The sequence below is a fragment of the Falco biarmicus genome, chromosome Z, assembly GCF_023638135.1.
Source record: "Falco biarmicus isolate bFalBia1 chromosome Z, bFalBia1.pri, whole genome shotgun sequence".
NCBI lineage: Eukaryota > Metazoa > Chordata > Aves > Falconiformes > Falconidae > Falco > Falco biarmicus.
Genome location: NC_079311.1, coordinates 42,205,784 through 42,232,662, shown reverse-complemented (window position 1 = coordinate 42,232,662; position 26,879 = coordinate 42,205,784). Strand labels below are relative to the sequence as shown.

Genomic DNA, 26,879 nt, shown 5'->3' with positions numbered 1-26,879 from the left:
GTTGTTGCTTTGTTTAGTAGATACTTATCCATTAATGTGCTCCCGCTGAGCATAAAGAGGCCCTTATTTGAGTAAGGGCCCACCAGGGACAGTAACCCATATTAGGTTCATTTAACAGAAAGTCCTCCCCTGCTTTCTCTAGAGCCAAGACGGTCTTGGAGGCAGTTAACGTCCTTCTGCCTATAGTGTCAGGCCGGTCACAGGAGGACATGAATGGTCATGTCTGACCTTAAAGAGTAAGAAGTCAGGTTGAATTTTGCTCAGGAATTGTTAGACTTAATTCCTGTCTGATAGAAGCACAGTCTGTATTGGATCACTCTGATACTCATTATGACTTCATAGTCATAGGCAAAGAAATCACATGTAGCATTAATTTTGGGTTTCAAATGGCTGCTTCCCACTTGACTATTTCTCTAGGTCAACAATTCTCACAGAAAACTAGAGCCAGCTATTGCTTTCCAGCAAAGGTGTCATACTGACCATAACAGTGAGATCTCAGTAAGACTTAAATAGCCTTACCAAATTGACTGCAGCACATTTACTGTCATGCTAGAAATATTATCCTATTTAACTAGATGTAAGTAATGTGTCAAAATTAAGTGGGAAACCTTTTGTGGTGGAGTCTTCATGATCTTGCATTAATCCTGTTCCTTCACGACCTAGTTTGTGGTTCTCAGCATCAGAACACCCAATCACTCATACAGGGTTAACTATGTAAACTGTTGAAAAGAATTGAAAAGCAAAATAAACTCGAACAAATACAAAGTTCAGCAACTTGGAAGACATTAATTTAAAACATTAGTATTCACGTGGAATTGCCATGCTAGCAAGGCACACTCCTTTGCCAGTGTTAACTAGGAATAAGCCAACTGATAAAATGAACAGGAGACTTGTATAACACTTATTTCAGATATCCTGGGAGGCTGGAGCATTCATACAGAATGGGTCTTGCACAATACATGGGCTTCTAAACTCAAAATTATTATGGTAGGAGAAGGATCCTTTCAGGAGGGAACTTGGTGGTGCATCTGCTTTTTGTTAACAAAAGCCTATTAGCAAGACTGAAGTGTCTTGAAGGGGAATTCCTATCTGGCAGAGAGGAAAGGAAAATAAAATGGGGCTGCAGCCTAAGTATAGGGTCAAGGCTAATGGGAACCTCAGAACCAGCCCCTTCCTGTCGGCCACAGTGAACCATAAAATGAAACTATTCTGATGGGTACAAGATCCAGGGATGTTTTCAACGGAAATAACCACAGAGGCCAGGATGCAGGGTTAGGTGAAGGTGACAGCCTAATACATAGAAAGAATAATAGATTTGCCTGGCAAGAAAACAAAGAAAGCTATATACTAAGGCCTGAAGCACATAACATTTTAATAAGAACATCATTGAGTGCATTTGATAATAGTCTGTGTGGATCATCCTAAGCATGTCCAAAGAGTATTATAAAGAAGCATGACTTTAAAAGGAAATGCAGCCTTTATGGAACAATATTTCAGAAGTTTTCATCTGAAGCAGATGAAAAATATTCTGAAGTAGAAAGGCTCACAAACAAGATTAGGGGTATCGTAACCCATTAACCCTCAAGTTAAAGTGCAGCTGCTATGGCAAGCATACTTGCAAGTTTTTACAAGTGGCTAGAAAAAGTGTTATTATGTATGACATATATTGCAAGGTTTTGTGTAGGAGCCTCATGCAGATCAGGAATTAATTGACCTAGGCATTATACAAGCATAGGTCAAGAAAACAGTGCCAGCCTAGTTGAAATATGACTTGCTTTAGTACCATATTTTCAGAGACTGATCTGGAAGTCCTAGCCCAAAGTATTCCTGTACTGTTCTAAACACTGGAGCTGTAGACAATCTCGGAAAACACCAAACAAATTGAAATCTGTTGTCTTAAAAATATGAGACATTCATTTCCTGCTTGGCTTATTTTGAATGTCTCCAGGACCTCCTTGAATCTCCTAGAACTCTGGAGTCTGGGAATGCTGCATTTATATTGACAATTGTACAGCTGACCTGCACTTTTAACAATAGAGATCTCAAAAACTGAAATTACTGTCCTAACTACTTGGGTGTAAAATTGCAGCCTGTTTTTGAGAAAATAGGGTGTCTAACCTTTGAGCTCTCATTTTTACTGCAGATCCTACTTATATTTGAGCAGTGAAACTAAAATTATGTCTATGTGTTGAATTTGAATTAACTGTAGTATTACAACAGTGCAGCAAGTAGAGGACTCAGTACTTAACAGGCTGCTTATTCATCCAGAGAGGAAGGTGAGCATGTATGAGGGAGGAACCACCTCCGTGCCTCATGGTTACAGTACAGAGTAGCTTCATCCTGGGAGTAGGTAGAAGATTTTCCAGAATGCACCCTTGGGGCACTGCAGAGGGTGTGAGGGAGAAGCAGGGAGAGCAGGTGTAGTGAGTTTCTTTCCCACCCACCTGTTCTTTGTCCACACACCACTAGTATTTGGTGAAGGATGTGAGGAGTACATTGCACAATCCGTGCTGTCGTGTGGAGATCCATATGTGCTAAAACTTCAGAGAGCCCTTAACTGAAATGCAGCAATGCTGGTGCAGAGTCCTCAATCCTTTCAAAGATCTCTGTGATCTTCCTCTGCTCCCCAGGATCAGCTAGTAACAAGCAGGTTCAACAGGCTTTATGTCAGAAAGCCAGACCTCCACTCTGATGACCTGCCATCAGGGAAGGGATCCACCCAGGGAAATTTTAGGGGACATTTCACACTAGATGGGAACCCTCTGCAAATGCTTCCATGTCAGGAGATTTGCTGCCTCATTTTACAGGCAGGCAGAAAGATGCCTAAGCATCACAGGTGGAATTTACAGTTCAGTGTTCATGTTAAACAAATGCAGTCATGTGAATTCCAAGAGCCATTGTATGCGCAATGCAATATAATGTTTCCGAAATGGAAAATGACAGCGCTAAGGATAGAGACAGGCTGAAAAGAACTAAGGAAAAAACCCAAAACCAAATGCAAAACTAAACCCCAAATTTGTGCCTCCAAGCCCTCTGCTGGTGTAAATTCTTCCAGCCTAAAAATTCAGCCAAGAGCTATAAAATTATTTCATCACTGCTTGGGCTACACTCTGGCTTTTGCGTCCAAGAACAATAGTTTAAGCATTGCTCTTGGAATAATTCAACATATGAATTTGATAAGAACAATTTAGAATTTTGCAAAGTCCATAGGAATGAGTAATTTTTTTCCCCTTTTTCTTTGGTAATAGCAGTTACTAGTATTTTTAATGATCATATTGCGTGTTGTTTGACAGATGCCTCATTTCAGAGCAAATGCCTGTTTCAACTCATAGAAAGATGTCATGGTAAGAGTGAGGAGACAAAAACTAGAATTAATGGAAAGAAAATAACAAAGAATTTTTTTCTGTTCTATTTAGTGAAACTTTTCTCTTGTGTTTTCCAGTTTATGTAAACAAATTATGGCCCGGAGAAACTGAGACACATCAAGACCACAGAAGAGAAGTAAAACGAGTGCAAGCAGTTTGCCATTGCCTGTTTATTAGCATCTGGCTGAGGACCAGTATAATTTAGCCTCTTTCAGGTCCCTGCCAACATGGCTGTTGATCTGCATAGATTCAGATTAGCCTGTTGACACTGTTAGTGTAGAACATTCCCACTGTGGGCACTGAAGACAGATCAGGGTTGTGGTTGTGATCATGCATCTCCCTTGCTCTTTAGGCAAGTAGAGGTAAGTCTTTACAGTAAAGAGCAATTGCTAATGCTCTGAAACAGCAAGATTACTGGTCTTGCTTTGAATTAATGAAACCTTGTTCTGCCTTCTTGATGCTTCTGTCTGGAGAGAGTACATCTCTGAACTCTTTTCAGGCAGTCAATAGTTGACAGATTTGATGTGGCATGACTTGGCCAGCATCATACAGATAGTCTGTGAACAAGCCAAAATAGCTGATGTAAAATGGTTGATTTACCTATTTCCCTTTTGGACTGGTGGTTCAAAACACCCTCTTTCACTCGTGGGAAAGATGTGGGAACTCAGTAGATTTGCCCATACTCTTAGGATTCGTGAAACTAAAAACTACTTATTTTGTTGCCTCACATATGTGTAGCAGTTTGTTAATCTTCGTATTTGTAAGCCATGTGATAAATTAACCACCCAGGGAAATTGGGGAGAGGCTATCTAACAGAATTCAAAGATCGGGAACATCTGAGACATTTCAACTGAAAATTGTACACCGTGCTTCCATGCGGTGTACATTATAGAAACACTTTTGTGACCCACAAGGGAGAAGTAAAGCTACAAACCAAGCTCTGTTGCTCCCCTCTTCTCCTGTGATGTAATTTGACGTGACCGATAGAGCCAGACATGCTATGTTAACCTACAGTAAATTTGAAAAAAAATGTGGTTTTCAGTAAAATAAATATGGGAAAAGGTTGTGATCTCTAGTGGTTGAGAAATAGCTTTCAGACTTGACATCAGGAGTAAAGATTTTCTAGTGAACACAAACTGGCTTAGGCAGTATGATGCTTGGCTTTCAGAGTCTGCCCTCGAGTAACTACCACCTGCAGTTCAGCTAAGCATTTCATCACATTACCCCTCAAACCTCCTATTTAAAAAAGGAAACAGAAGTTAGGGTTTCAACTATGGTACAGACCTGTAGAGGCCAGTTTTCCAATGCATGTTGAAAGTTTTTTTTAAAACCTTGGCCTTGGTAACCCAGATTACTTGAGATTAATATAAAAGTGGAACTTGACATTTTGTAACCTGTTTACTTTGAAAATCAGAAATGTAGTAGCTGTAGTTCATTAATTTTTCATTGCAACATTGTTTTGCTGTTGACTTGGCAACACATTACATGATCACCCCAGAACCTGTGAGGTTTTTAACTTAAGTTGGACCAGCTGCTTGTCTGCTAGTACCTGATGCCTCTCTTCATCCACTGGTACATCCGGCAGACTGTCAGGTGTGGAAACAGTGGTAGAGTACAAGTGATATAGTGATGACTTTTTGCAAAGCAAAACACAGGACTTCTCATGAGCTCAATATTCTAAATTGCAAGTTGTGCTGCTGGATTATCAGTAACTGTATGCTATGGCATAACTTGATATAGCAAATTAGAAGAATACAAGTTGTTTTAGAAAGGAGAGGACATCTGGTTCAATGTGCCAAGTCTTCTCTGATTTATAGCAATCCCATCTCCCTGCTTCTTCACCAAGGTCCTGAATTCCCATCTTCAGGAACGAATCTAGATTTCTACTGAATTCATTGAGATGCACTGTTCAAGCTGGTTTTCCTTTCAATTTACCACAGTATAACCCCCGTTCTTTGGACTTAAATTATCATTTATTGTTTAACACCAGGATTTTTTCTCATTGTAAAGTAAATTAAATTATATCTAAAAGGAATAGGCTTCTTTTTCTTATTCATACACACTTCATCCTGGGGCACTGAAGAGCTGTAATCCATATACTTTTCAGTGCTGCAGATTTCTACTCAGTTAACTTCCCTTCTGTCCCTCTGATAGGGGACATTTCTTTTAATCAGTGATGTGAATCATGTGACCTTCTTCATAGCACTCATCTGATCTTACCTCCAGGGCACTTCATCTTCCTTTATTGGAAGAGTAAGTGCTCTGTAATGCAGTAACTACTACAGTTTATTAATTATCCTCTATATTTGGTTGACCCAATATGATATCGTGTTGTGTAAAACACAACAATAGATATGGTTTCTACATCCTTTCAACTTAGCATTTGAAAAGGTCTTTGGGAGATGCCAAATTGTAAGATACATTAGGTCATTCACCTATTCTAATTCTTCCACGTGGAATCTCCTCTTCATTCCACCCTTTTGGCAGGATTGTTTCTAGCCCTCCATAAGCATTACTGAGAAGTTTGGTAGGGACTGTGTATTGCAATGTGTGGCCCATCTTCATAGGAACATAGGAATAGCTTCTCCAAAGGCCCCTCTACTACAGAATCCTGTCACTGCAAGTACTGCAAGTAACCACTGCCTGCGGAACACTAAGAAAACAGATTGAGCATATATTAATATTTCCCTCAAGTACTCACAGCCTCCAGCTCTGTTCAGCTCAGGCGCTTCCTGGGCCAAAAATGGCATCTCTGTGCTTGATAACCCTTGTCAGATTTTATCCTCCATGAGTGTGTTTAATCACTTTTTGTTCCCAAGTAAGCCTTGGGGGTTGGCAGCATCTTGTGGCAGTGAGTTCCACAAGCAACTGTACATTGTGTGATGGGGTGCCTCTTTTTGTTTGTTGTGAATCTGCCATTTAGAAATTTCATCTGTTGTCATGTGGTTCTTTTGTTATGTGAAACTCTGAGTAATTGGTCGGTCTTAATCTTTTCATACCGTTCATGGTTTCATGGAGACTCATGAGAAGAATTGTATCTCCAGTGACGCAAAGTTGACACACAATATTGAACTGGTGTTGCACCACTGAAGAGATAATTTACAGTGTAATAAATGTTGTTCTAGACATTGTTTCAGTTTTCTGACAAGACCACTGATAGAATTAATTAAGAACTTTAGATATAAGCTCTTTTTGAATACAAATGAAGTAAAGCAGGGTTAAAACTGAAAATGAAAGGACACATCTTTAGCTATTGGCTAATAACCTACTTTATTTCATAATTCACTAACCTCATGCTGGAGTGGTATGGCTTGTTATGACTGTGCAAATAATATATTGCTTTTCTGCAAGTGGACATGGCAGGGCTGATGATACTTTAAGAGGAGACATTGACTTCATGTGCAAGGCCAGGGCATTAAAGAAATGCAAATAACAATTACTGATTTTTTTCTTGCACTGGGAGAAACATTTTCCAATGTTTTATGAGGGGAAAAGAGCAGATGTTTACCAAGAGGGGAGAGGTTTTCAATTTTAGCAATAAGACATGAAAATTTTTGTGGAGAACATTTCTTTGCAGTTATATCATCCTGAGGTGGGGAAACAAGTCAGAAAACCAAAACATAAATAATGAAAACTACCCTGACACGCTTTAATCCCACAAGTACATGGGATGCTTTCTTAGAAGGGAGTGAACGAATGAATCAAAAGGTACAGCTTGGTTCCAGTTTGGCAAACTAAGATCCACTTGCGTTAAAGAGACTGAGTATATATTTGTCATGTGACAGTTAATTGAAGCATATGATGAACTGTGTTACTTCTTTCAAAGAATACCACCCTGAACTGCAAATGGTCTGAGATCAGCAGGGCTCTGGAGAGATGCAACAGTCAAGCCAGACAGGGCATTGGGCAGGATCAGGGCTGAAATCCGTGCATTAGTCATTCAGGTTTATTGGGCTCGCAAGTAAAAGATTACTTTTATCCTGTTGGCAGAAAAAGCATCGCTAGTCTCTAGTGAATATACAAATTTTGCAATGTCACTCAGTGAGAATCGTGGGAACCTGGGAACGCTGAACAAAAATGAGGAAGTGTGTTTTCCAAGGCTATGCAATTGGTTGCTGTGCTTTTTACTTCATGAAGCTTTTTACTTCAGAGTAATTGACTATTTAAAGCCAAAAATTTAAAAAATAAAAATTAAAAAAAATGAAAAAAGGCTTATGTAATACAAAGCCTGCAAAAGCTGGGGGTTGGATTTGAAGTCCTCTCCAGGAGTGCTGGAGCCTCTCCAAATATGGCCACCAGCATTTAGCAGGAGGAGAGATTGCGTCTTGTTAAGACTGTCCCTGTCCTGCCCTTCGGTCAGCCCCCACAGCACCATACAGTGTGGCTCTGGAGCCCTGAGCCATCCATCATATCCTCAGCACCACAGCCCCCAGTGCTGCTGTGGTAAGACCGGGTTGCAGCTGGCATGCATTGCAAAAGTACGGCCAATCTATTCAGCCCTCCCTCTTCATGGTACAAATGAGTAAAGTATAAGCCTGGTGTGAATTGGTTGAATGGTCATCTTAGCAACATCATTTCTTGTGCTTTTCCCAGCCTGAGGCTTGCATCTTATCTGTGCAGCCCCACATATAGCCTGTTTCTTTACATATCTCTGTAGGTTGGCTTCCTCTGGCTCCACCCACAGCCTCCTGTTCCGAGCTGGAGCACAAGGCTTCATTTGCTTGTTCTTTGTAGGAGAGCATACCCATTTGCCCATGAAGATTGGGCGACAAGGCTTTCTTGAAAAGAGCTTCCCATGGCAGCTGGGCAATAGAAGTTAAAATAGTGTCCAGGGCAGGGTATCAACAGATGCTTTTTAAATTGGCATAGGCAAACTGTAGTGATTCCCTGCCTTTAGCTTGATGACAGGCATTTGAGGGCTCTTTTATATAGCAGTAATATTAATGTGCAGGAAAACTGGGTTTACAGACCCTCAGACAACAGAAATCTACTTCCACAGAACTGCACACTACAGGCCTGGTTTCCTTCTTAAAAAACAAAGTTTCTGCATTAGACAAGCCTCACCATCTCCTAGTGCCTGTGAAGCAGGATACAGAACATAGGAAGCCAGAAAGTGTACAAACTTCAGCAAGCTCTAGAATTGGATGCCCTGCTTCAGGGCTAAGACATGGTGCTTCTACAGCAATCATTGAAGCTTGACATTTGCAAATAGATGAGAACAATGTTCCAGGTTGCATTGCCTGGCACCTTTCAAAGTGCTAAATTAATTTAGATGAGAGCTGGAAGTGGTGACAAGTGGAATAACATTCTATTATCGAAAGTGCAACATTTCATACCTGGAAAAAATTGCGGTTTCCTGTTGGAAGTGCTGCTTTGGAGAACTTGGTTCACTGCTCTGGCGTAGAAGTCTCCACCCGGTGGACAGTTTTCGCATTGCAGAAACTTTCACCAGGCTTTCTGGTTTAGGTTCTAGCCCAATATTGCTAGTAAAAGCAACTAGTGAATGTAATACAAGGCAACAGCTGGGTTAGGGAGTGCTTGCTTTCGTAAACTGACATTTCGAAGCGTGTACTTAAGTTGCAGAAAGGATCTGTAGAAGTGCAGTTCTAAATAAAAATGCAGCTGCTTTCAGGTAAGTGTCAAGAAAATAGACGCTAATTTGTATCCATTAAATGGTCATTTTTGCAGCAATTTTGCTGCAGTATGGATTTTAAAGTGATAGCATATTATATTAAAACTATTGCTTTTAGACCTGTCATAACCTTAACTAGACTAAAATATAAATGTGTTATTTACCTGCAAACTGTAGTCTGCTTAACACACAACCGTTTTAAAAATGATGTGTAGAAAGCAGCACGGCAGTCACAGCACGCATGGCAGGGACTTTATGCTGCAGAATGTTGATGATATCTGAAAGCTGTGTAATGCTTGTGTGTCTTATTAAAGCATATGCAGAGGGCATCCCTTTGAATCACTGAATACCTTTAAAGTTTGATCAGTGTAGTCATGTTTTCTTTCATTGTTCCTTCTTGGAAAATGCCCCATAGCCTTGCTGGGGGTTTGTCAACAACAGGAAAAAGCACTCCACCTCTCTTCACTGCTATTATGGCATAACTGTGGGTGCTTGGACTCCACACTCCTCCAATAAAGAATGAAAATAAAGCTCACAACTGACTGGCAATCTGTTTCAGGCATCCTGCAAACAGTGGTGTCAAGCCATAGGCTTCAGTTCGAGAAAGCTCTGAAATATGCTTCATTTTAAGCATAAACCAAACACAGCCCTTAATGCTTTTCTGAGCACTGTAGCCACTGATCATTAACAGAGAAGGAAATGTGCATTTAGAAAAAGTGCCTTTGGCCAGGCCCTGACCTGTGCGTGTGATGTGGCTGAACTGAAATCTGAGTTGAAACTGAAGGTGCTTTTCGACCATGAGTAGATGCTCAGCCTGGCACAGGTGACGCTCAGTGTTGCATAGGTATTCTGTCTTCATTGCAATGCTGTCTGGCAAGAAAAGCAGCCCTTATAATGCTTTTATTGATACTTTTTTAAGGCATTACATATTACCGTCAAAAAGGTGATGGGGTGTTGGAAGTAACTTTGCCTAATATGATTGATATTGGCAATGATAGAAATAGTGAGATCTCAGGACTTCTCAGTCCTGGGCAAGTACTCTACCCAGTAAAATCTTCTGCCTTCAGGGACAGAAATGGACACAGCTTCAGGCAAGGTGATGTGGGAAGAACAACAAAGACCCCTGTGGCTAGTGCTTATCTGTAAATCGAACTCTTGGTGTCAATACTGATGAGTCAGTCATGCTATTTGCTGCAAAGAGAGGCAGCTACATTTGTGATGTTACAGATCAGTTCGTCACAGAGCCATCATTTGGTGGCAATTTCTCATCATCACTCTAGACGTGTGTCATTCATTTTACTGAATGACATTGGAAACTCATTCCTGCAACAAAACCAGTGCAGTTCTGCAGCAAGGAACCATAAGAAAAGATGATTTGGAGTGCGTGTGGTGGGGTATTTTAATTGCTTTTTCAAAATATCTTGGTGTAAGATGTGACAAATAACAACAAGAAAAAAAAGACACATATTTTATTGTTTATAGCTTTCATAAATTTTTAAGGAATGAGTCAAAGAAATTGCTGAAAAGAACCAGTAGCAGAGGCTATATGATGAGCAGATCTAAGAGCCATTTTAATATTTGATGAGACCAAAAGCTTCTCATCACTAACAATCTTTTAATGGCACTTGCCCTTTGTCTGGCTGTATGTTACTGCATGTTTCTAAAGGACTAACATTTCTGACTTTCTAATGAAATACCTCTCAAGATGGGGGTAAAAGTCATGGTTTGGAGCTGTTTGGTTGCCATGTCAGTTTAGGTTATGATAAGTTGCAAAATGGAAGCTCTGGCTGCATCACAGCATGTTCATGTGTTACTTCAAACTCCCCACATCATTGAGTGACTTCTCGGTCAAAGATGACTGAAAATACTGATGCACAGAGACTTACAGCCAGTCTGCCTGCCAGAAGAGTAAACTGCAACACAGAGATGAGTGGGACAAATTGATCAAAGCACTTAAAAATGTGTATCCATTCTTTGTCAATGGAGTGCTCTCATGTATGTTTTTAAGTTGGCTGGAAAGCCACAGGAACTGGGTCCCGTTTTCAATGTCTCTGAAACCTGTGCACAGAAACCTGCATTGAGTCAGAAGCAAACCCACAGTGTAGCCAGGGACTGAAGCTGGGAGCCCTGCCTTTCATTTGGCATCCTGACAAAAAATACTCCTCCATTACTTGCATGACATTTCATGTAAGGGGAGAAGAAGAAAAGCCTAGTAATAGACCAAGTCTATGAAAGTTTTAGCATGACACCGTTTTGATGGAGCCAGTAGCAAGCATTGACTTGTGGTGATGCATGGAACACGGCTGACCTCTCACAGATGTAGCTGTGTTTTTGATATGCTGCGCTAATGCTGAATTACTGATAAATAGCTGGAAATTGATATTCTGCACGATTCAGAAATAATTTGAACCGTGACTGAGCTTCTGTTGGATTTTCCTTCCATTTGCTGTTTCAGCAAGAGAACAAGGGCAGTGTTATTTGAATGTAAAGTCCCACAAGGAGAAATGATATTTTGAATTGACAGTGCAAATGTGGTTTCATAACTAAATACACTTTCAGACAGGAAAATGAGAGTTAATAAAAAGTTAGATATCCTTAAAAAAGCTTTCTTTTTTTTTTTTTTTTTTTTAACTTCCTTGGAAATATTCAAAGCTGTCTTAATGTAAAAGTAATCAGAATATCATAGAATCACAGAATAGTTTGGGTTGGAAGGGACCTTAAAGATCATCTAGTTCCAACCCCCCTGCCATGGGCAGGGACACCTTCCACTAGCCCAGGTTGCTCAAAGCCCCATCCAGCCTGGCCTTGAATGCTTCCAGGGATAGGGCATCCACAGCTTCTCCAGACAACCTCTTCCTGTGTCTCACCACCCTCACAGTAAGGAATTTCTTCCTGATATCTGATCTAAATCTACCCCCTTTCAGTTTAAAACTATTACCCTTTGTCCTATCACTGCATACCCTTGTAAAAAGTCCCGCTCCAGCTTTCTTGCAGCCTCCCTTTAGGTACTGGCGGGCTCCAATAAGGTCTCCACTGAGTTTTCTTTTCTCTAGGCTGAACAAACCCAGCTGTCTCAGGCTGTCTTTGTTTGAGGGTTGCTCCAGCCCTCTGATCATCTTTGTGGCCCTTCTCTGGACTCACTCCAAGAGGCCCATGTCCTTCATATGTTGGGGGCCCCAGAGCTGAACACAGCACTCCAGGTGGAGTCTCACCAGAGCAGAGCAGAGGGGGAGAATCACCTCCCTTGACCTGCTGGCCACGCTTCTTTTGAAGCAGCCCAGGATACAGTTGGCTTTCTGGGCTGCAAGTGCACATTGTTGGGCCATGTTGAGCTTTTCACCCACCAGCACTCCCAGGTCCTTCTCCTCAGGGCTGCTCCCAATCCATTCTCTGCCCAGCCTGTATTGGTACTGCGGATTGCCCTGACCAAGGTGCAGGACCTTGCACTTGGCTTTGTTGAACTTCATGACGTTAGCTCAGGCTCACCTCTCAAGCTTCTCAAGGTCCCTCTGCATGGCATCCCTTCCCTCCAGTGTGTCAACCACACCATACAGCTTGGTGTCATGGGCAAATTTGCTGAGGGTGCACCCGATCCCACTCCCCATGTCACTGACAAAGATGTTAAACAGCACTGGTCCCAGTAGAGATCCCTGTGGAACACCACTCTTCACCAGTCTCCTCTAAGACATTGAGGTGTTGACCACAACTCTTTGAGTGCAACCATCCAGCTAATTCCTTATCCACCAACTGGTCCACCCATCAAATCCATGTCTCTCCTCCAGTTTAAAGACAAGGATGTTGTGCAGGACAATGTCAAAAGCTTTGCAGAATTCCAGGTAGATGACATCGGTCGCTCTTCCCTGATCTGTCAATGCTGTAACCCCATCAGAGAAGGCCACCAAATTTGTCAGGCATGACTTGCCCTTAGTGAAGTCCCATTGGCTGTCACCAATCATGTCTTTATTTTCCATGTGCCTTTGCATAGTTCCCAGGAGGATCTGCTCCATGATCTTGCCAGGCACCGAGATGAGACTGACCAGTCTGTAGTTCCCTGGGCCTTCCTTATTTCCCTTTTTAAAAAAGGGGGTTACATTTCCTCTTTTCTAATCTGTGGGAACTTCACTGGACTGCCATGACTTCTCAAACATGATGGACAGTGGCTTAGCCACTTCATCCACCAGTTCCCTCAGGACCCGCATCTCCTCAGGTCCCATGGACTAGTGCACCTTCAGGTTCCTTAGTCTCAAACCTGATCTTCTCCTACAGCAGGCAGTCCTTCCTTTTCCCAGTCCCTGCCTTTTCTTTCTGTGACTTGGATGGTGTGGCTGGAGCACCTGCTGGTGAAGACAGAGGTGAAAAAGTCATTGAGTACCTCAGCCTTCTCCTTGTCCCTGGTAACCAGGTCTGCTGTTTCCTTCTGGAGAGGGCCAACATTTTCCCTAGTCTTCCTTGTAGCACTGGCATACCTATAAAAGCTTTTTTCATTCTCCTTGATGTCCCTGGCCAGATTTAATTCTGTCAAGGCTTTAGCTTTCCTAACCTGATCCTGTCTGCTTGGACAGTTTCTCTATATTCCTCCCAGGCTACCTGTCCTTACTTCCACCTCATGTCAGGCTTCCTTCTTGTGTTTTATTTTGTCCAGGAGCTCCTTGTTTATCCATGCAGGCCTCCTGGTGTTTGTGCCCACCTTCATCTTTGCTGAGGTGCATCGCTGTTGTGCTTGGAAGAGGTGATCCTTGAATATCAACCAGCTTTCTTGCATGCCTCTTCCCTCCCAGGCTCTACCCCATGGTACTCTACCAAACAGATCCCTGAAGAGGCCAAACTCCTGAAGTTCAGGTTAGTGATCTTGCTGCATGCCCTCCTTGCTGCCCTAAGGATCTGAATGCCACCATTTCATGGTCAGTCCAGCCAAGGCTGCCCTTAGGCTTCACTTTCCACACCAGCCTCTCTTTGTTGGTGACAACAAGGTCCAGCACGACAATTCTCCTTGTTGGCTCCTCTAGAAGTTGGAGAAGTAAGTTACCATCAACACATTCCAAGAACCTTCTGGATTGCCTAGGCCCTGGTGTGTTGTCCCTCCAATAGATGTCAGGTTGGTTGAAGTCCCCCATGAGGACCAGGGCTTGTGAAGTTGAGGAGGGTCCCATGTGTCTATAGAGGGCTTCATCCACTCACTCTTTCTGGTTAGGTGGCCTGTAGCAGACCCTCACTATAATGTCACATGTCCCTGCCCTCCCTTTAATCCACCCATAAATTCTTGGTCAGCTCCTCATCATCCCCAGATGGAGCTCCATGCACTCCAGCTGGTTGCTGACATAGAGAGTGATACCCCCTCCTCTTTTCCCCTGCCTGTCCTTCCCAAAGAGCTTGTGTCCTTCCATCCCAAGACTCCAGTGATAAGAGTCATCCCACCATGTCTCTGATGCCAGTAAGACCATTCCCCTGCAGGTGTGTGCACATCTCTAACTCCTGTTTATTCCCCAAGCTACATGTGTTTGCACAGAGGCATTTAAGTTGGGCCCCCAATGAACCTGTCTGAACTGCCTGGAGTGCCTGGAATCCCCTTGTGCTGCTCTTCAGGTGCTCTGCTGCTGCCCTGTGATCCCTCTCCGGGCTCTGGGCATCTGATGCTGGCACTGGTACCAAACTGGTCGGAGTGGGATGGACTGAGGTTTCCCTCCCACAGCACCTCTAGTTTAAAGCCCTCTTCACCAGCTTGGCATGTGACCAAAGGTGCTTTTCCCCTTCTCTGTCGGGTGGACCCCATCACCCCCAGCAGACCAGGGTTGTCAGAGAGAGTCCCATGGTCTAAGTAGCCAAACCCCTGGCTGTGGCACCAGTCCCGCAATCAGCTGTTGATTTGCCAGGTTTGGCTGCTCCTTTCAAGCACCTTCCATTTGACTGGGAGCACTGAGGAAAAACAACCTGTGCTCCGGAGTCTCTTACTCCCACTCCCAGAGCTCTGTAATCATTTTTGGTGCGCCTTAGACTGCTCCTGGCTGTATCATTGGTGCCCACACAAAACAACAACAGTGGATAATAGTCAGTGAGCTGTATGAGGCTTGGTAGTCTCTTGGTGAGATCCCTGATACAAGCCCCTGGTAAGCAGTAGACCTCTCTAGAGAGTGCATGTAGTTGGTTTGCATGGCAAGGTTTTGGTAGCTAGAGTGGCTTCTGTGAGAACCTGCTAGAAGCTTCTCCTATGTTCAATAGAGCCAGTGCCAGCCAGCTCCAAGAGGGACCTGCCACTTGGCCAAGGCCAAGTCCATCAGTGATGGTGGTAGCACCTCTGGAATAATGTATTTAAGAAGGGGGGCAGAGGGTAGGAGGAGCACCTGTGAAACCAATTGCAGCAGAAGAGAGTGAGACTGTGTGACAGCAACAACTGTGCAGACACCAATGTCATTGAAGAAGGGGCAGGAGGTGCTCCAGGCACCAGAGCAGAGTTTCCCCAGCAGCCCTTGGTGAAGCCCACGGTGAGGCAGGCTGTGCTCCTGCAGCCCATGGAGGTTAATGGTGGAGCAGATACCCACCTGCAGCCCATGGAGGGCCCCATGCTGGTGCAAGTGGATGCCCAAAGGAGGTTGTGACCCATGGGAAGCTTGTGCTGATGCAGGTTTGCTGGCGGGACTTACAAACCCACAGAGAGAAGAGCTCACATTGAAGCAGGATTGCTGGCAGAACTTGTGACCCCACAGGGGACCCAGACTTGAGCAGCCTGTGCCTGAAGGGCTGCACCCCGTGGAAGGCACACATGCGGGAGCAGTCTGTGAAGGACTGCAGCCTGTGGGAAGGACTCATGTTGGAGAAGTTAGTTAATGGAGAGCTGTCTCCTGGGGACCCCATGCTGGAGCAGCAGAAGCATGTGAGGAGGAAGGAGTTGCAGAGACAGAATGTGATGAACTGACCATAACCCCCATTCCCCATCCGCCTGCGTGGCTCAGGGGGAGGAGGTAGAGAATTTGAGAGTGATGATGAGCCTGGGAAGAAGGGAGTGGTAGCGGGAAGTTGTTAAAAGATTTGGGTTTATTTCTCATTATCCTGCTCTGATCTGAATGGTAATAAATTAAACTAATTCCCCCAAGTCAAGTCTGTTTTGCCCATGACAGTAATTGGTGAGTTATGTCTCCCTGGCCTTATCTCAGCCCATGAGCTTTTAATTATATTTTCTATCCCCTGACCACTTGAGGAGGGAAGTTACAGAGTGGCTTTGGTGGGCAACTGGCATCCAGCCAAGGTCAAACTACACAGTGCATCAGGTCAGCAGGTGGAAGCCTCCATACCTCTGAGAAGAGAGTTGCCTACTACTATCAACCCTTGCTTTTTCTTAGTTGTGCTGGTTGTTACACAACAGGCAGGTCAGGCTGCCTTGCTCAGCTTCAGCACCCTTCCTGATGTGACAGGTCTCTTGTTTTCAGTTGGCCGAGCAGCAAAGTACTTCTGCAAGGGCACCTCAGGCTCTGGGGGAAGTCTCTTCCTCCTGCAGGTCCTTGATGTTACAGTCTTCCATTCTTCTGCATTATCGGCCCCGTCCCTTCTGTGTGTGGCCATGGGGGAGTTTTTCACTGCCTGGCTGTGGGCTGTGAGTCCACTGCAGACTGCACTTGGGACCAGCTGTCAACTCCTTCTCAGCCTCCCTGATGTTACGCAGCCTTCTCGCCACCTCCTGCAGCTCAGCCACCTGCTGCAGGAGGTCCTCCATCTGGGCACGGTTTTGCAGGCAGGTCTGCTGCCTGTCCCTGCCCCAGGAGAAAGGTGTGGGCACGTCCTGCAGCCCGAGGCCTGCACTGGAGCCTCTGCCTTCAGCAGCTCTGTCTGGGTGGAGGCATCAGCCACCACTGGGGTAGATGGTGCAGACCCTGCAGCCAGAGCTGCAGCCTTGGGTCTGAGACGAGCGCCCACCATTCTGCTGTGAGAGTCGGGTAGGATGAGTGCCCCTGATCTGTGCAGTAGACACAGAGCAGTGCCCGCTGCTGCGTTATATGTACATCAGGTCTCTCACTCGGCCAGTGGAATGCCCCTCCTTGGCAGCAGTGCCCCCCGTGCTGCTGCCACACCATGCCCTGTTTGTCGGCTCTGGTCACAGCACTCCAGCTCGAGGGCGCTCCCTCGGGCTGCCCTTTGTGGCTGTGGGGTATAGCTATATCACAGTATCTCAGCAGTTACGCTATTTTAAAAGTACTTGAGAGTATTTCTTTATTGATGTTATCCAGTCAGAAGGGGATGTATCAGGAACAAAAAATTGTTTAGAAACTGGAAATAAGAGATATATTTTTTTAATTTAAAGTAATGCTAGGAAACCTATTTTTGAGGAAGTATAGCATTTTGGGGAAAACAAAAAATGTTCCAAGGGACTTTCAGAAAGGCATTCCTTTAGTGAAAGACCCCATTCAACGTAAGTTGATTTGGGATAGGGGTCCATATCTTACAAGTTCTTTATTATCAAAAGAATATTATGAAAAGGCTGAATTATTTTTTAAAGCTGTGTAGGACTGGGTGGTTAATGTGGAACAAAATAATTTGATGCATTAACTTTGGAAATTATCAGCAGAAAAGGCCATTGCTTTAATTCACTCAAAATTAGCATACAGATCCTGGTCATACTGTGTCATGCAGCCAGACCACTGTGTCTTCTTGGATTTCAGTTGATGTCGCTGAATTTCTAGGAGAGTCATCAATGCAGATTTCATTTAATGAATCTTTTTTAGTTTACTGAGTGTTAAAATGAAGAGTAAAACTGGGCTAATTTAAAGTGGGTTGGTAGGCTAAATTAATTAATAATTTTATAGACCTTTCTATTCCATGGGTGTGCCAAGTAAATGTTAAAGATGAGTTTGCACTTCAGAAATAATGTATTTAGAGATTCTTTTGAGAAACCTATCATGTTAGTGACTGTTGTTGCAGGGAGAGAAGTTTGGACCATGAATCCCTAGTTCTTAATTGCTCCTCAGGGTCAATGGTATCAGGTGGGAAAAAAAGGAGCTATGGATTCTCCTTGTTTAATGCCTTGATACTCTTCCTTGTGAGGGTCTGGACAAATTATTTCTGACTCATTTGTTTTTTTTCAGGTTGGGGGTCACACCATGCTGCCCATTCGTTGGATGCCTCCAGAGAGTATCATGTACAGGAAGTTCACCACAGAAAGCGATGTCTGGAGCCTGGGGGTTGTGTTATGGGAAATCTTTACCTACGGCAAACAGCCATGGTATCAGCTCTCAAACAATGAGGTGTGTGTAATACATTCTCAAACTGCTTTGGGAAGGCTGGCACATTAACTCTTGGTGTATCTTCTCTGGACAGCCACAAATTTATTTAGTAAAGGCAACCCCACCCACCCCCAACCCACCCCCGATAGCAGGTATTCATGGTATTGTCATGAACTTTGTGGTTGAATTTCTTCCTTTTCACCATTTTCTCCGCAGTGTGGATGGAGTTGTCCAAGCAGAACTATACCAGTTGGTATTTAGCTTTTTGCTTTGTATAGGATAGTCTGCTCTGGGTATTGGGAAAGACCATGAGGCAATGAGAGGAGCCTAGCTGTCTCCTGAACAGGCGATTTCATTTCCATATCATACATGTCATTGTTGCAAAGTGGTTGTCCAAAACCATTATTGAGCAGATTGAAGTAATCTGGAGATGTCTTGATTTCCAGGCAGTCACAAGTAACCCTTTCCAGAGACTAGCCACAGTGATACTCATAAGTTTAAGGAGGGAAGGAGGGAGAGGCACTGACAGTCTGTGTGAGCAGGGTGAAAACTTGGCCTGCCTCCGAGGTGAGGTGAGATTGATAGGTGGTTAGAAGGAGGAGGTTTAGGATTACTTCCTGGCTACCATTCTCTCATGAGTGGAAGGGGCAGCATGTGTGAACATAACATCAGTAAACCTCTTGCTCCTTGACAACTTACATTACAGTGATTTTTCCAGATCGCATTTGGCTGCTCGTGTGTCTGCCTAGAAATGCAGCCCTTGGCAGAGCTGGCTGGGTGACTGCCACCAGTGAGGCTGCAGTGGCAATTAGCAGTTAACCCTTCCATAGATGACCCCCACGTCATTGATACAGCTGTGCTGATCCTTTCCTTGTGATTTCTCCTAGGTGATTGAGTGCATCACTCAGGGCCGAGTCCTGCAGCGACCTCGCACATGCCCGAAGGAAGTGTATGACTTGATGCTGGGCTGTTGGCAACGGGAACCTCACATGAGGCTCAACATCAAAGAAATCCATTCCCTTCTCCAGAACTTGGCCAAGGCATCTCCAGTCTACTTGGATATTTTAGGCTAAAGTCTCCTAGCATTTCTTCTTGTGGGCTGTGGGGATGAAATGTGTTCAACGGCCGCTGAACTCCATTAAAATGTGTTCTTAACTTTGACAGTATTAATGACAAAGTTGCGGAGAAGCTTTCAAAGGGCAAGCAATGTGCACTTCTCCATCTGTAGACACAGTATTGACTTTTTAGACATTACTGAGATGTATCTGCTTTCTCTCTCTCACTCTATCTCTCTTTCTGTTTCTATTTTTTTTTTCTTTTCTCCTGTCTTTCTTATCAATTTGGCTTCTGCATTATTGTAACTCTGCATAGACAAAGGCCTTAAATACCCGATCTGTTATATCAGCAGACTCTTCAGTTTGCCCACCACAACTAACAATGCCTTGTTGTATTCATGCCTTTGATGTGGATGAAAAAAAGGGAAAAATATATTTGACTCGAACTTTGTGATTTCTGCTGTACAGCTACTGGGAGTTTCTATGGATTCACCTCAATATTTTTTGCTTCAGCATGTGGGTGGAAAAAGAAGACTGGTGTTCTCTACATGAAGCATGTTCCTTGCGGAGATAAAGCCAGATGGAAAGAAGACAGTGTTGTGTGATACACTATCTGGAGGAACTAGGGGATCAGATGGCATCCAACCCCACAAAAAAACACTGAAACGATTTGATCGAAGGCAAGAGGGGATTTAGCACTTTCCCTGAAGAGTCTTTCTGAGGACTAAAGGGATTGTTCAAGGAGGTGCTTTGCCAGCACTTTTTATTGCCAGACACAAGTGAAAGGGGAAAAGATGCTGCTTTTACTGCACACAATTACTTTACAACATGATAAACTAAACACATGCCCTGATTTTGTCTTCTGGTAGGATACTGTCATGCCACTGGTATAAAAATGTTCTCCAGCTAGTCTTTTTAATAAAGGCTGAAGCTAGGCTTACTAATGTACGGTATTAATTTCAGGTTCACATGTTGAAATTAAGGATTTTGATAAGATAGGACAAGCTATAGGTGCTGAGACAGGTGTATCATATACTGTGCTTGTCCAGCAGTATATTCCTTCCTTCCTCAATCCTTTTTTTTTTTTTCCTGAACCATGCAAGCAAAACTGTGCATAGTCGATTAATGCCCTTTGTGCAGAAACTATCACTCATCTTGTAGTACACCCTGGTAGGCATAGCGAACTCATAACAATGTAACTTTTATTTCATTAGAAGGGGCTAATGGAGGACATTAGCCATGTTAAAATGCCTTTACAATGTTACAGATACAATAGGCTGATATAACATCAATAATCTAAAGCACGAAGATCACTAGTTATGTTTGAGCCATGGCAGGGGATAGAGATCTCTAGAGAAAACAAATTACTCTGAGGTTATGGCTTACTATTCAGAGTGCAAAGACCCTGAGCTCAGCACCATGTTTGTATTGGTACTAGTGCTGTCATTACCACCATCCACTCTTTCTTAAATGACTCATTTTTGGTTTGATTGGCATTGTATGTGTACAACATTTGCATGGCCACTGTGTTGATGACAGTTGCATGGGCATACCTGTTATTTTTCGAACTGGAAGTTGATGATTTCAAATTTAGAGTTAGGATTATTTTTAATATGAATTCTTACAATGAAAACCTACCTTACCTATTCTATTCCTCAAGACTTTTGCCTCCCTCTGTGAGGGGGCGTTACTGCAAAAAAGTGATCTTTCTTTCTGTTTTCTCTTTTTGTTATTTCTTATTGATATGAGCCAGATCAAAATAATCCTTCATCTTTGTGTTGGGGATATTTTATTTAATAAATTAAGCGTTTTATTTTTGTAAGTGTTCCCATAGCACATTTAACATATAATTTGCTGGCATATATTATTTATTGAGGCACTTTAAGTTTTTCCTTCAGAAGCTTTTAGAGCTAGCTTATAAAGATTCTGAATATTTTCAAAAGAAAACAGTTCACTGGACACTGATGAAGTTTTACCCTTCTCAATGTCATTGAAAAGGCAGCATTACAAATAAACATGACAGTGTAACTATAAAGCCATACTCAGTATTTCTTTAATAAACTAGATGTTATTTCTTAACCGCTACTGAACTGGGAACACACAAAAAGCCAGAGGAAGATTCCTACAAAATAGGCCTTAAGATTTTATCTAGACTGTCTTGGAAGTTCACACAGAAAGCTAGATAAAGACTGAGCATCCAGTGAAACCCATTCTCTTGAGAACCTGAATGTTGTGTTTTAAAGGAATTTGAAATTGATTTTTGAAACAACAGTGGTGGAAAAGAAAGGTGTCAGAGTCCGCTCTTACTGTGCAATGGGAGGAGGCTGCAGGTGATGGAGGGGGGTGCTGAGTTTCTGCCTGCTGTATTCTGTTGTAGTTTCTTATGAGCTGAAGAAAAAGGCATCTGAGATGCTTCTACTACTGGAAAGCAGGCTCCAGCCTGAAAGCAAACAGGTGGGTTTTGTAAGCACTGAAAGAATGTATACCAAAAAAAAAACCACAAAACCCTGAAAATGTGCTTAGTGGCATCTTCTTTTTGATTTACTAGTGAGACTATTAGAGTCATTTCAGAGAATAAATAGTGTTACAATGCATTGTGCAATAACATAGCAGTATGTTAAACTTCTAAAGGACCAAATGTTCTACAGAGCCACCGGTATGGATAACCTTGACCTATATCATTAATGTTCTTGATAGTGCATAAAATGTGTAATCACAGTAGACAAGCTATAAACTGTAACTATACATAGTTTGTGTTTGTTTATTAAAAGGCGGCTAAGTGTAGCAGAATGATCAGAGAAGAGGAAGAAATATGTTCAAATCACAGTGAAGGGTGAGTATATGTGCATATTCATCATGCTTGCACTGTCAGCTAGGTCGTGTACACTGAGTAAATATGACAATCAGGCTCATTTAAAAAGTTTATGGACTGTGAAGCTATGAACTGATCAGATATATAATATATATTATATATGTGTGTTTGCATATGGCATATATACACACACAGAGCATATACATGTATGCCTATGTTGTATTTTATTTATATATGTGCAGACATGCATGCACATTATGTATGGGCTGTGTGTATATGTATAAATTTACATACACCTACATTATTACAAATTATGATTAGAGTGCTACTAATAAATTGATAAAGTCTGCTGAGTAACCAAAATATTTTTTTCTTTTGATATTTCTTTTTCTATGTTTGTAAGATTCAACTTTTTAACTGGTGTGCAGCAGAGGCAGTGCTAGAATGCCAGAGATACAACAACAAGCACTTTTCTTGCCCCAATGATTGCATAAAAACATTTCTTCCGTTCCCATCTCACTTGTTGATTTCTTACAATGAAATGAACAGACAGGGTTCCAAGCTTGGAAAAGGGTTTGGTTTACTGTCATTCCTGGGTTTGTGCTATTGTTGTTTTATTGTCCTAGAATAACAGTGCAACTCCATTAGCATTTTATACTCGTCTGCAGTAACAAAATAATTCCAAGAATGTGCTGGACTATTCAGACTGCAACACGACTTGTAGGACAACGAGAATGCCAAAATTCAGCAGTAATAATAGCAGCATTCGCCACGCTTTGTCCTTCACTCTCAATAGAGCTGCAGAACCCAGAACTGGCCATGGAGAACAGACACTTACAAAGCAGCAGCAACCCATGATGCATGATGGAGTGTACCCTTCTAAAAGGACTTCATACATTTTGATTTGTAAACCAGTATCTCTATATATTGTCTACAGTTAAATAAGTAACTGCCTTTTTTTGTTTGTTTTTTTCTTGCTATTTCTGTAACAGTTTCCTTCTTTCCCTTTTCTGTTCTTTACTTTTCTCCTTCTTTCCTTCTTTTCTTTTTTCTTTCCTCCCTTTCCCTCTCTGTACTCTTCCCCACCTTTCTGAGAGATTTTTTTTGTTGTTGTTGTGGTTGATGTAGACTTTTACAAAACACTTTAAAAATGAATTGAATAACCCAATAGAATTGTTAGGTCACTGGATGACTAAGGTATAATGCATATGTGTTAGAACAAGTCTGTGTCTGAGTTGTTGCAGCCTGTAACTGGATTTCAAATACTGCTATAAAATGTGAGGGAAGGGAGTAGGGAGGGGCTGGGGAATAGGCTGGGGCTTCTAATCAGAGATGGAGGTTTTGATAGCACAGGAAGTTGTATTTTCTTGTTGTGAGGGCTGGGATGAACCACTGCTGCTTTGAATCAAAAGGTCCTTTAGAGCCTTAGTTAAAACACCTTTATTTGGGTGGGGTGGGGGGTGTGCTACATTAATCACAAGTATGAAGAAAAAAAATATCTACATGTTGCAGGGAAAACACTGTGAATTTCACAATAACAACCAAGTGACTATTTTGCCATCTTTTAAACATACATCTCAGGAGAAGAAGTGGGAAATGATGGGTGTGTTATTTTTCCGTCTATGCATTCTAGACCAGGTCTGTGGGGGTTTTTTGTTTGCTTGTAGAAGGTTTTGGGTGATGACTGGCTGGTATTTTATAAAAACTGACTCCTTTGGGCAAGGACAATAGAAGCTGCTAGTAGTGAGGCCATTTGATTGGAATATGTGCAAAAACAGAGATGAAATCGAATCTTTTCGGAGGCCTGTATCTCACAGCTTCTATGTACCTTTCTGTAACTTAAAGAAAAGCAGCTAAGAATGTTTTATATAGAAGTAATTTAATTCAACATTGATGTTTAATTGAATCACTAATAGAGAGAGAATAAATTAATTAAATATTTGTCCCAGCCCTGCTTTCCACCTATATTTTACGTATATATATATTTCTAGATATCGCTCTCTTTGTCACTTAAGGTAAAGAGGAAGATATCTACATATAAATATAAATCTTTATATTGTCACCAAAATGTGACCTGGTGTGTAGAACTATCTTTCTCCTTTCTTTTTTGTTTTTCTTTTTTTTTCTAATGTGATGTCTCTGTGGAAATATTTAGTGGTTCTTGTTTTGCAGTTTGTTATAACAAGTCATTGCTTTAGAACTTTCATTGCATCTTGGCTGATTTCAAAGTGATGCCTAGGTATCAGTGTTAAAAGTTTTGTTTGTGAATCATGTGACCAGCTTCTCTCAACATGACATGGAAAGTCTCTTGTATTGCAGTGTATTTAATAAAAATGATGTCTTACAATAAACAATGTCATCCAAAAGAAAGGTAAAATTATTGCTTTAAAAAACATAAAAATTTCATGAAGTATTGTGTGCTAATTTCTTTTGTTTGTATGCCTTTTTAAACTCCTTTCTTTTTGAAAAGGATGAACTTAAGGAACAGTTCAGTATGCTTACAAACATGACATATTTGTACTCTAAAACTCTGAATAAAAAGCAGGTCACTGAGCTCATAGTTGATGAAAGAGAAGACCCGTAGTAAAAGGGCAGAGGGTTATCCAATCTGAATGTGATGACAGTCTTTTTTTATTCTTTGTTTTCCAAATGAAGATCCTATTTGAATGCTTGTTCATTTGGGAAGCTATCTTAGCAAATACCTGTTTATCTTCTAGCAGAAACGGACCTTCAGATATTTTCTGGCTTTTGCTAAGTGTTCCTCAAATCACAGCCCCATTAAAAATGTAGTTTGTTCTTTTTAACTCATGAATAACTAGAATGAATATATTGTGAACAAATATACCATTAAATCCAAGTCCTTGAAGAACATAATTAAGATTCAGAATGCAGAGTACTTAGGCATCCAAAGGAAGGTTCAGCAACTTGATTAAAGATCTCTCCACAAGCTATTGATCTAAACCAAGCTGTTCAAGGTTTGAGTAAAACAATATGGGAGCCACTTTATGACTGTGTCTGCTTCCTTCTGCCAAGAGACTTCTCTGAGATTAGACAAGCTGGCTACAAGCATTCAAAAGGTCAAAGGAAAACAATCCACCGAGAAGAAGCCTCAGGATGAAGTTTGTCCAAAGCTATGAAAATCCTGGAACCACAATGAAAAGGTTTGTCAGCAGTTCCTGTTCATCCAGTGACTGAAAACTGCCTTACCTGCTTTCATGAATCTGTATGCCTTCCAGACCGGTGGGTTGCATTGCCATCCTGAAATGAAACACCTCACTGCAGACAACTGATTGCAATACAGTCTGGCAGCAGTGAGACCTGCAGAAACTCCGAGCGCCAAGCTCCTGTACCCACTGCCCTGTGGTCCCAGCAGCAGGGGCGTAACAGCCTGCACGCCATCCCTACCATCCTTTTCCCCAGGGATTTTTAAAGCCAGGAGCACATAGCAGCAGCAGGGACTGGACATTGCCATTTGTCATGGCTGCTTTGTGTCATGAGATATGAAGCCAGATGAGCTAGCAGGGCCCTTGCACACTCTGCATTTTTGCAGCATTGCAACAGGGCATGTTGGTTGTTCCTCTCCTGTGCAGTGCAGCACTCCCCCCCCCACCCTAAGAGTACAGCTTGAGCTTCCTCTCCCCAGCATCCCTCCCACCTCCCATAGCTTCTTCCCAGCTCATCCCAAACTTCCCTGTGCCCTTGGGCAGGCAGGAGGTGTTGATACATTGATACCCTTGCTCATCTGTGGTGGAGGGAGCAAGAGTTTTTGTGTATTTCCCTGCCTTGCCCACCTGGGTGCATGCAACCCAGCAGCGTGCACCATGTCACAGAGCAGAGGCCCAACTTAAAAAGTAATGACTGGTGCCATTTTTATTGCCTTCTGTTCACTGCAACTTTCAGGGTAAAGGCTGTGCAGGGGGCTTTCAGAAGACCTGTTAATGAGGCTGATGAGCTTCCTGATGCTCCAAAATGTGTCAGACTTGGTAGCTTGTTTAAGGTCACTGGTTTCTGCCACAAGTTGCACAACCAGCCAAGCACACTCCTATTTGCTGCTCAGTGACAGCCTTGCAGCAGCCAAAGACCTGTCGGCACATCCTGCATGTTCTTTCTGCATAAAACCCACAGAGAGCTGTGAAATACCTAACAGGCCAGGAAGGGATACGCAACACAAGTCCTGTGCCTGCTTCTGGTGAGGCTCAACAAACTTACTCAATTGATTTAATGATGAAGAAGTCTTTGCACTAAATGCTTCATATAACTGGAGTATCAATCATCTTGATCACTGTATTATTTTAAAAGTGATTCACAGTGCTCATTGATTACTCCCGTTAGTGTTTTTAATAGCCATAATAATTTATTTTTAAATCAGTGAGAAAATTTATGTTACAAAGAAGAATGATGGCCCTAGAAAGGATGAAAAAAAAATTGGAAGTCATTAGGACAAGGTCAGGCTTGACTCTACTAAAGCAGCTCACAGGTTATCTTACCAAAGCAGCTTATTAACACTTTTCATAAACCATAGGTTCTGACAGGCAAGACTTCATGCAAGAAAGAAAAATATTTGAAGTAATCACCTGAAGAATCACCCAACTCATTTCTATGCTAAGGGCCCTGTGCTTTGAATGCTTGAGGATAGTTTTATCTGCACAACAAGCATGGAGTTCCTTCAGCAACTCCTGCCTTTTGAGAGTTGAAGATTTTAGGGCTTGGGTCTATTTTTATCAGTGATACAATGAAGAATACTAACAAAAAAGACCATAAGCAGAACAAGAGAGGTGTGGGAAAAACAGTTGCTTTACCTTCTTG

The 26,879-nt window shown here is 42.4% G+C and overlaps 1 protein-coding gene across 1 annotated transcript in view; it reads left to right on the top strand.

The window, feature by feature from the left end:
• Window positions 1-22,427, top strand: part of NTRK2 (neurotrophic receptor tyrosine kinase 2) — a 211,772-nt gene extending 189,345 nt beyond the window's left edge. Inside the window, exons 16-17 of the mRNA XM_056325219.1 lie at window positions 18,069-18,227; window positions 19,094-22,427. Of these exons, the coding sequence (XP_056181194.1) occupies window positions 18,069-18,227; window positions 19,094-19,279 (345 nt within the window). The 3' untranslated portion in view covers window positions 19,280-22,427. The remainder of the gene's footprint in view (window positions 1-18,068; window positions 18,228-19,093) is intronic.
• The last annotated feature ends 4,452 nt before the right edge of the window (window positions 22,428-26,879 follow it).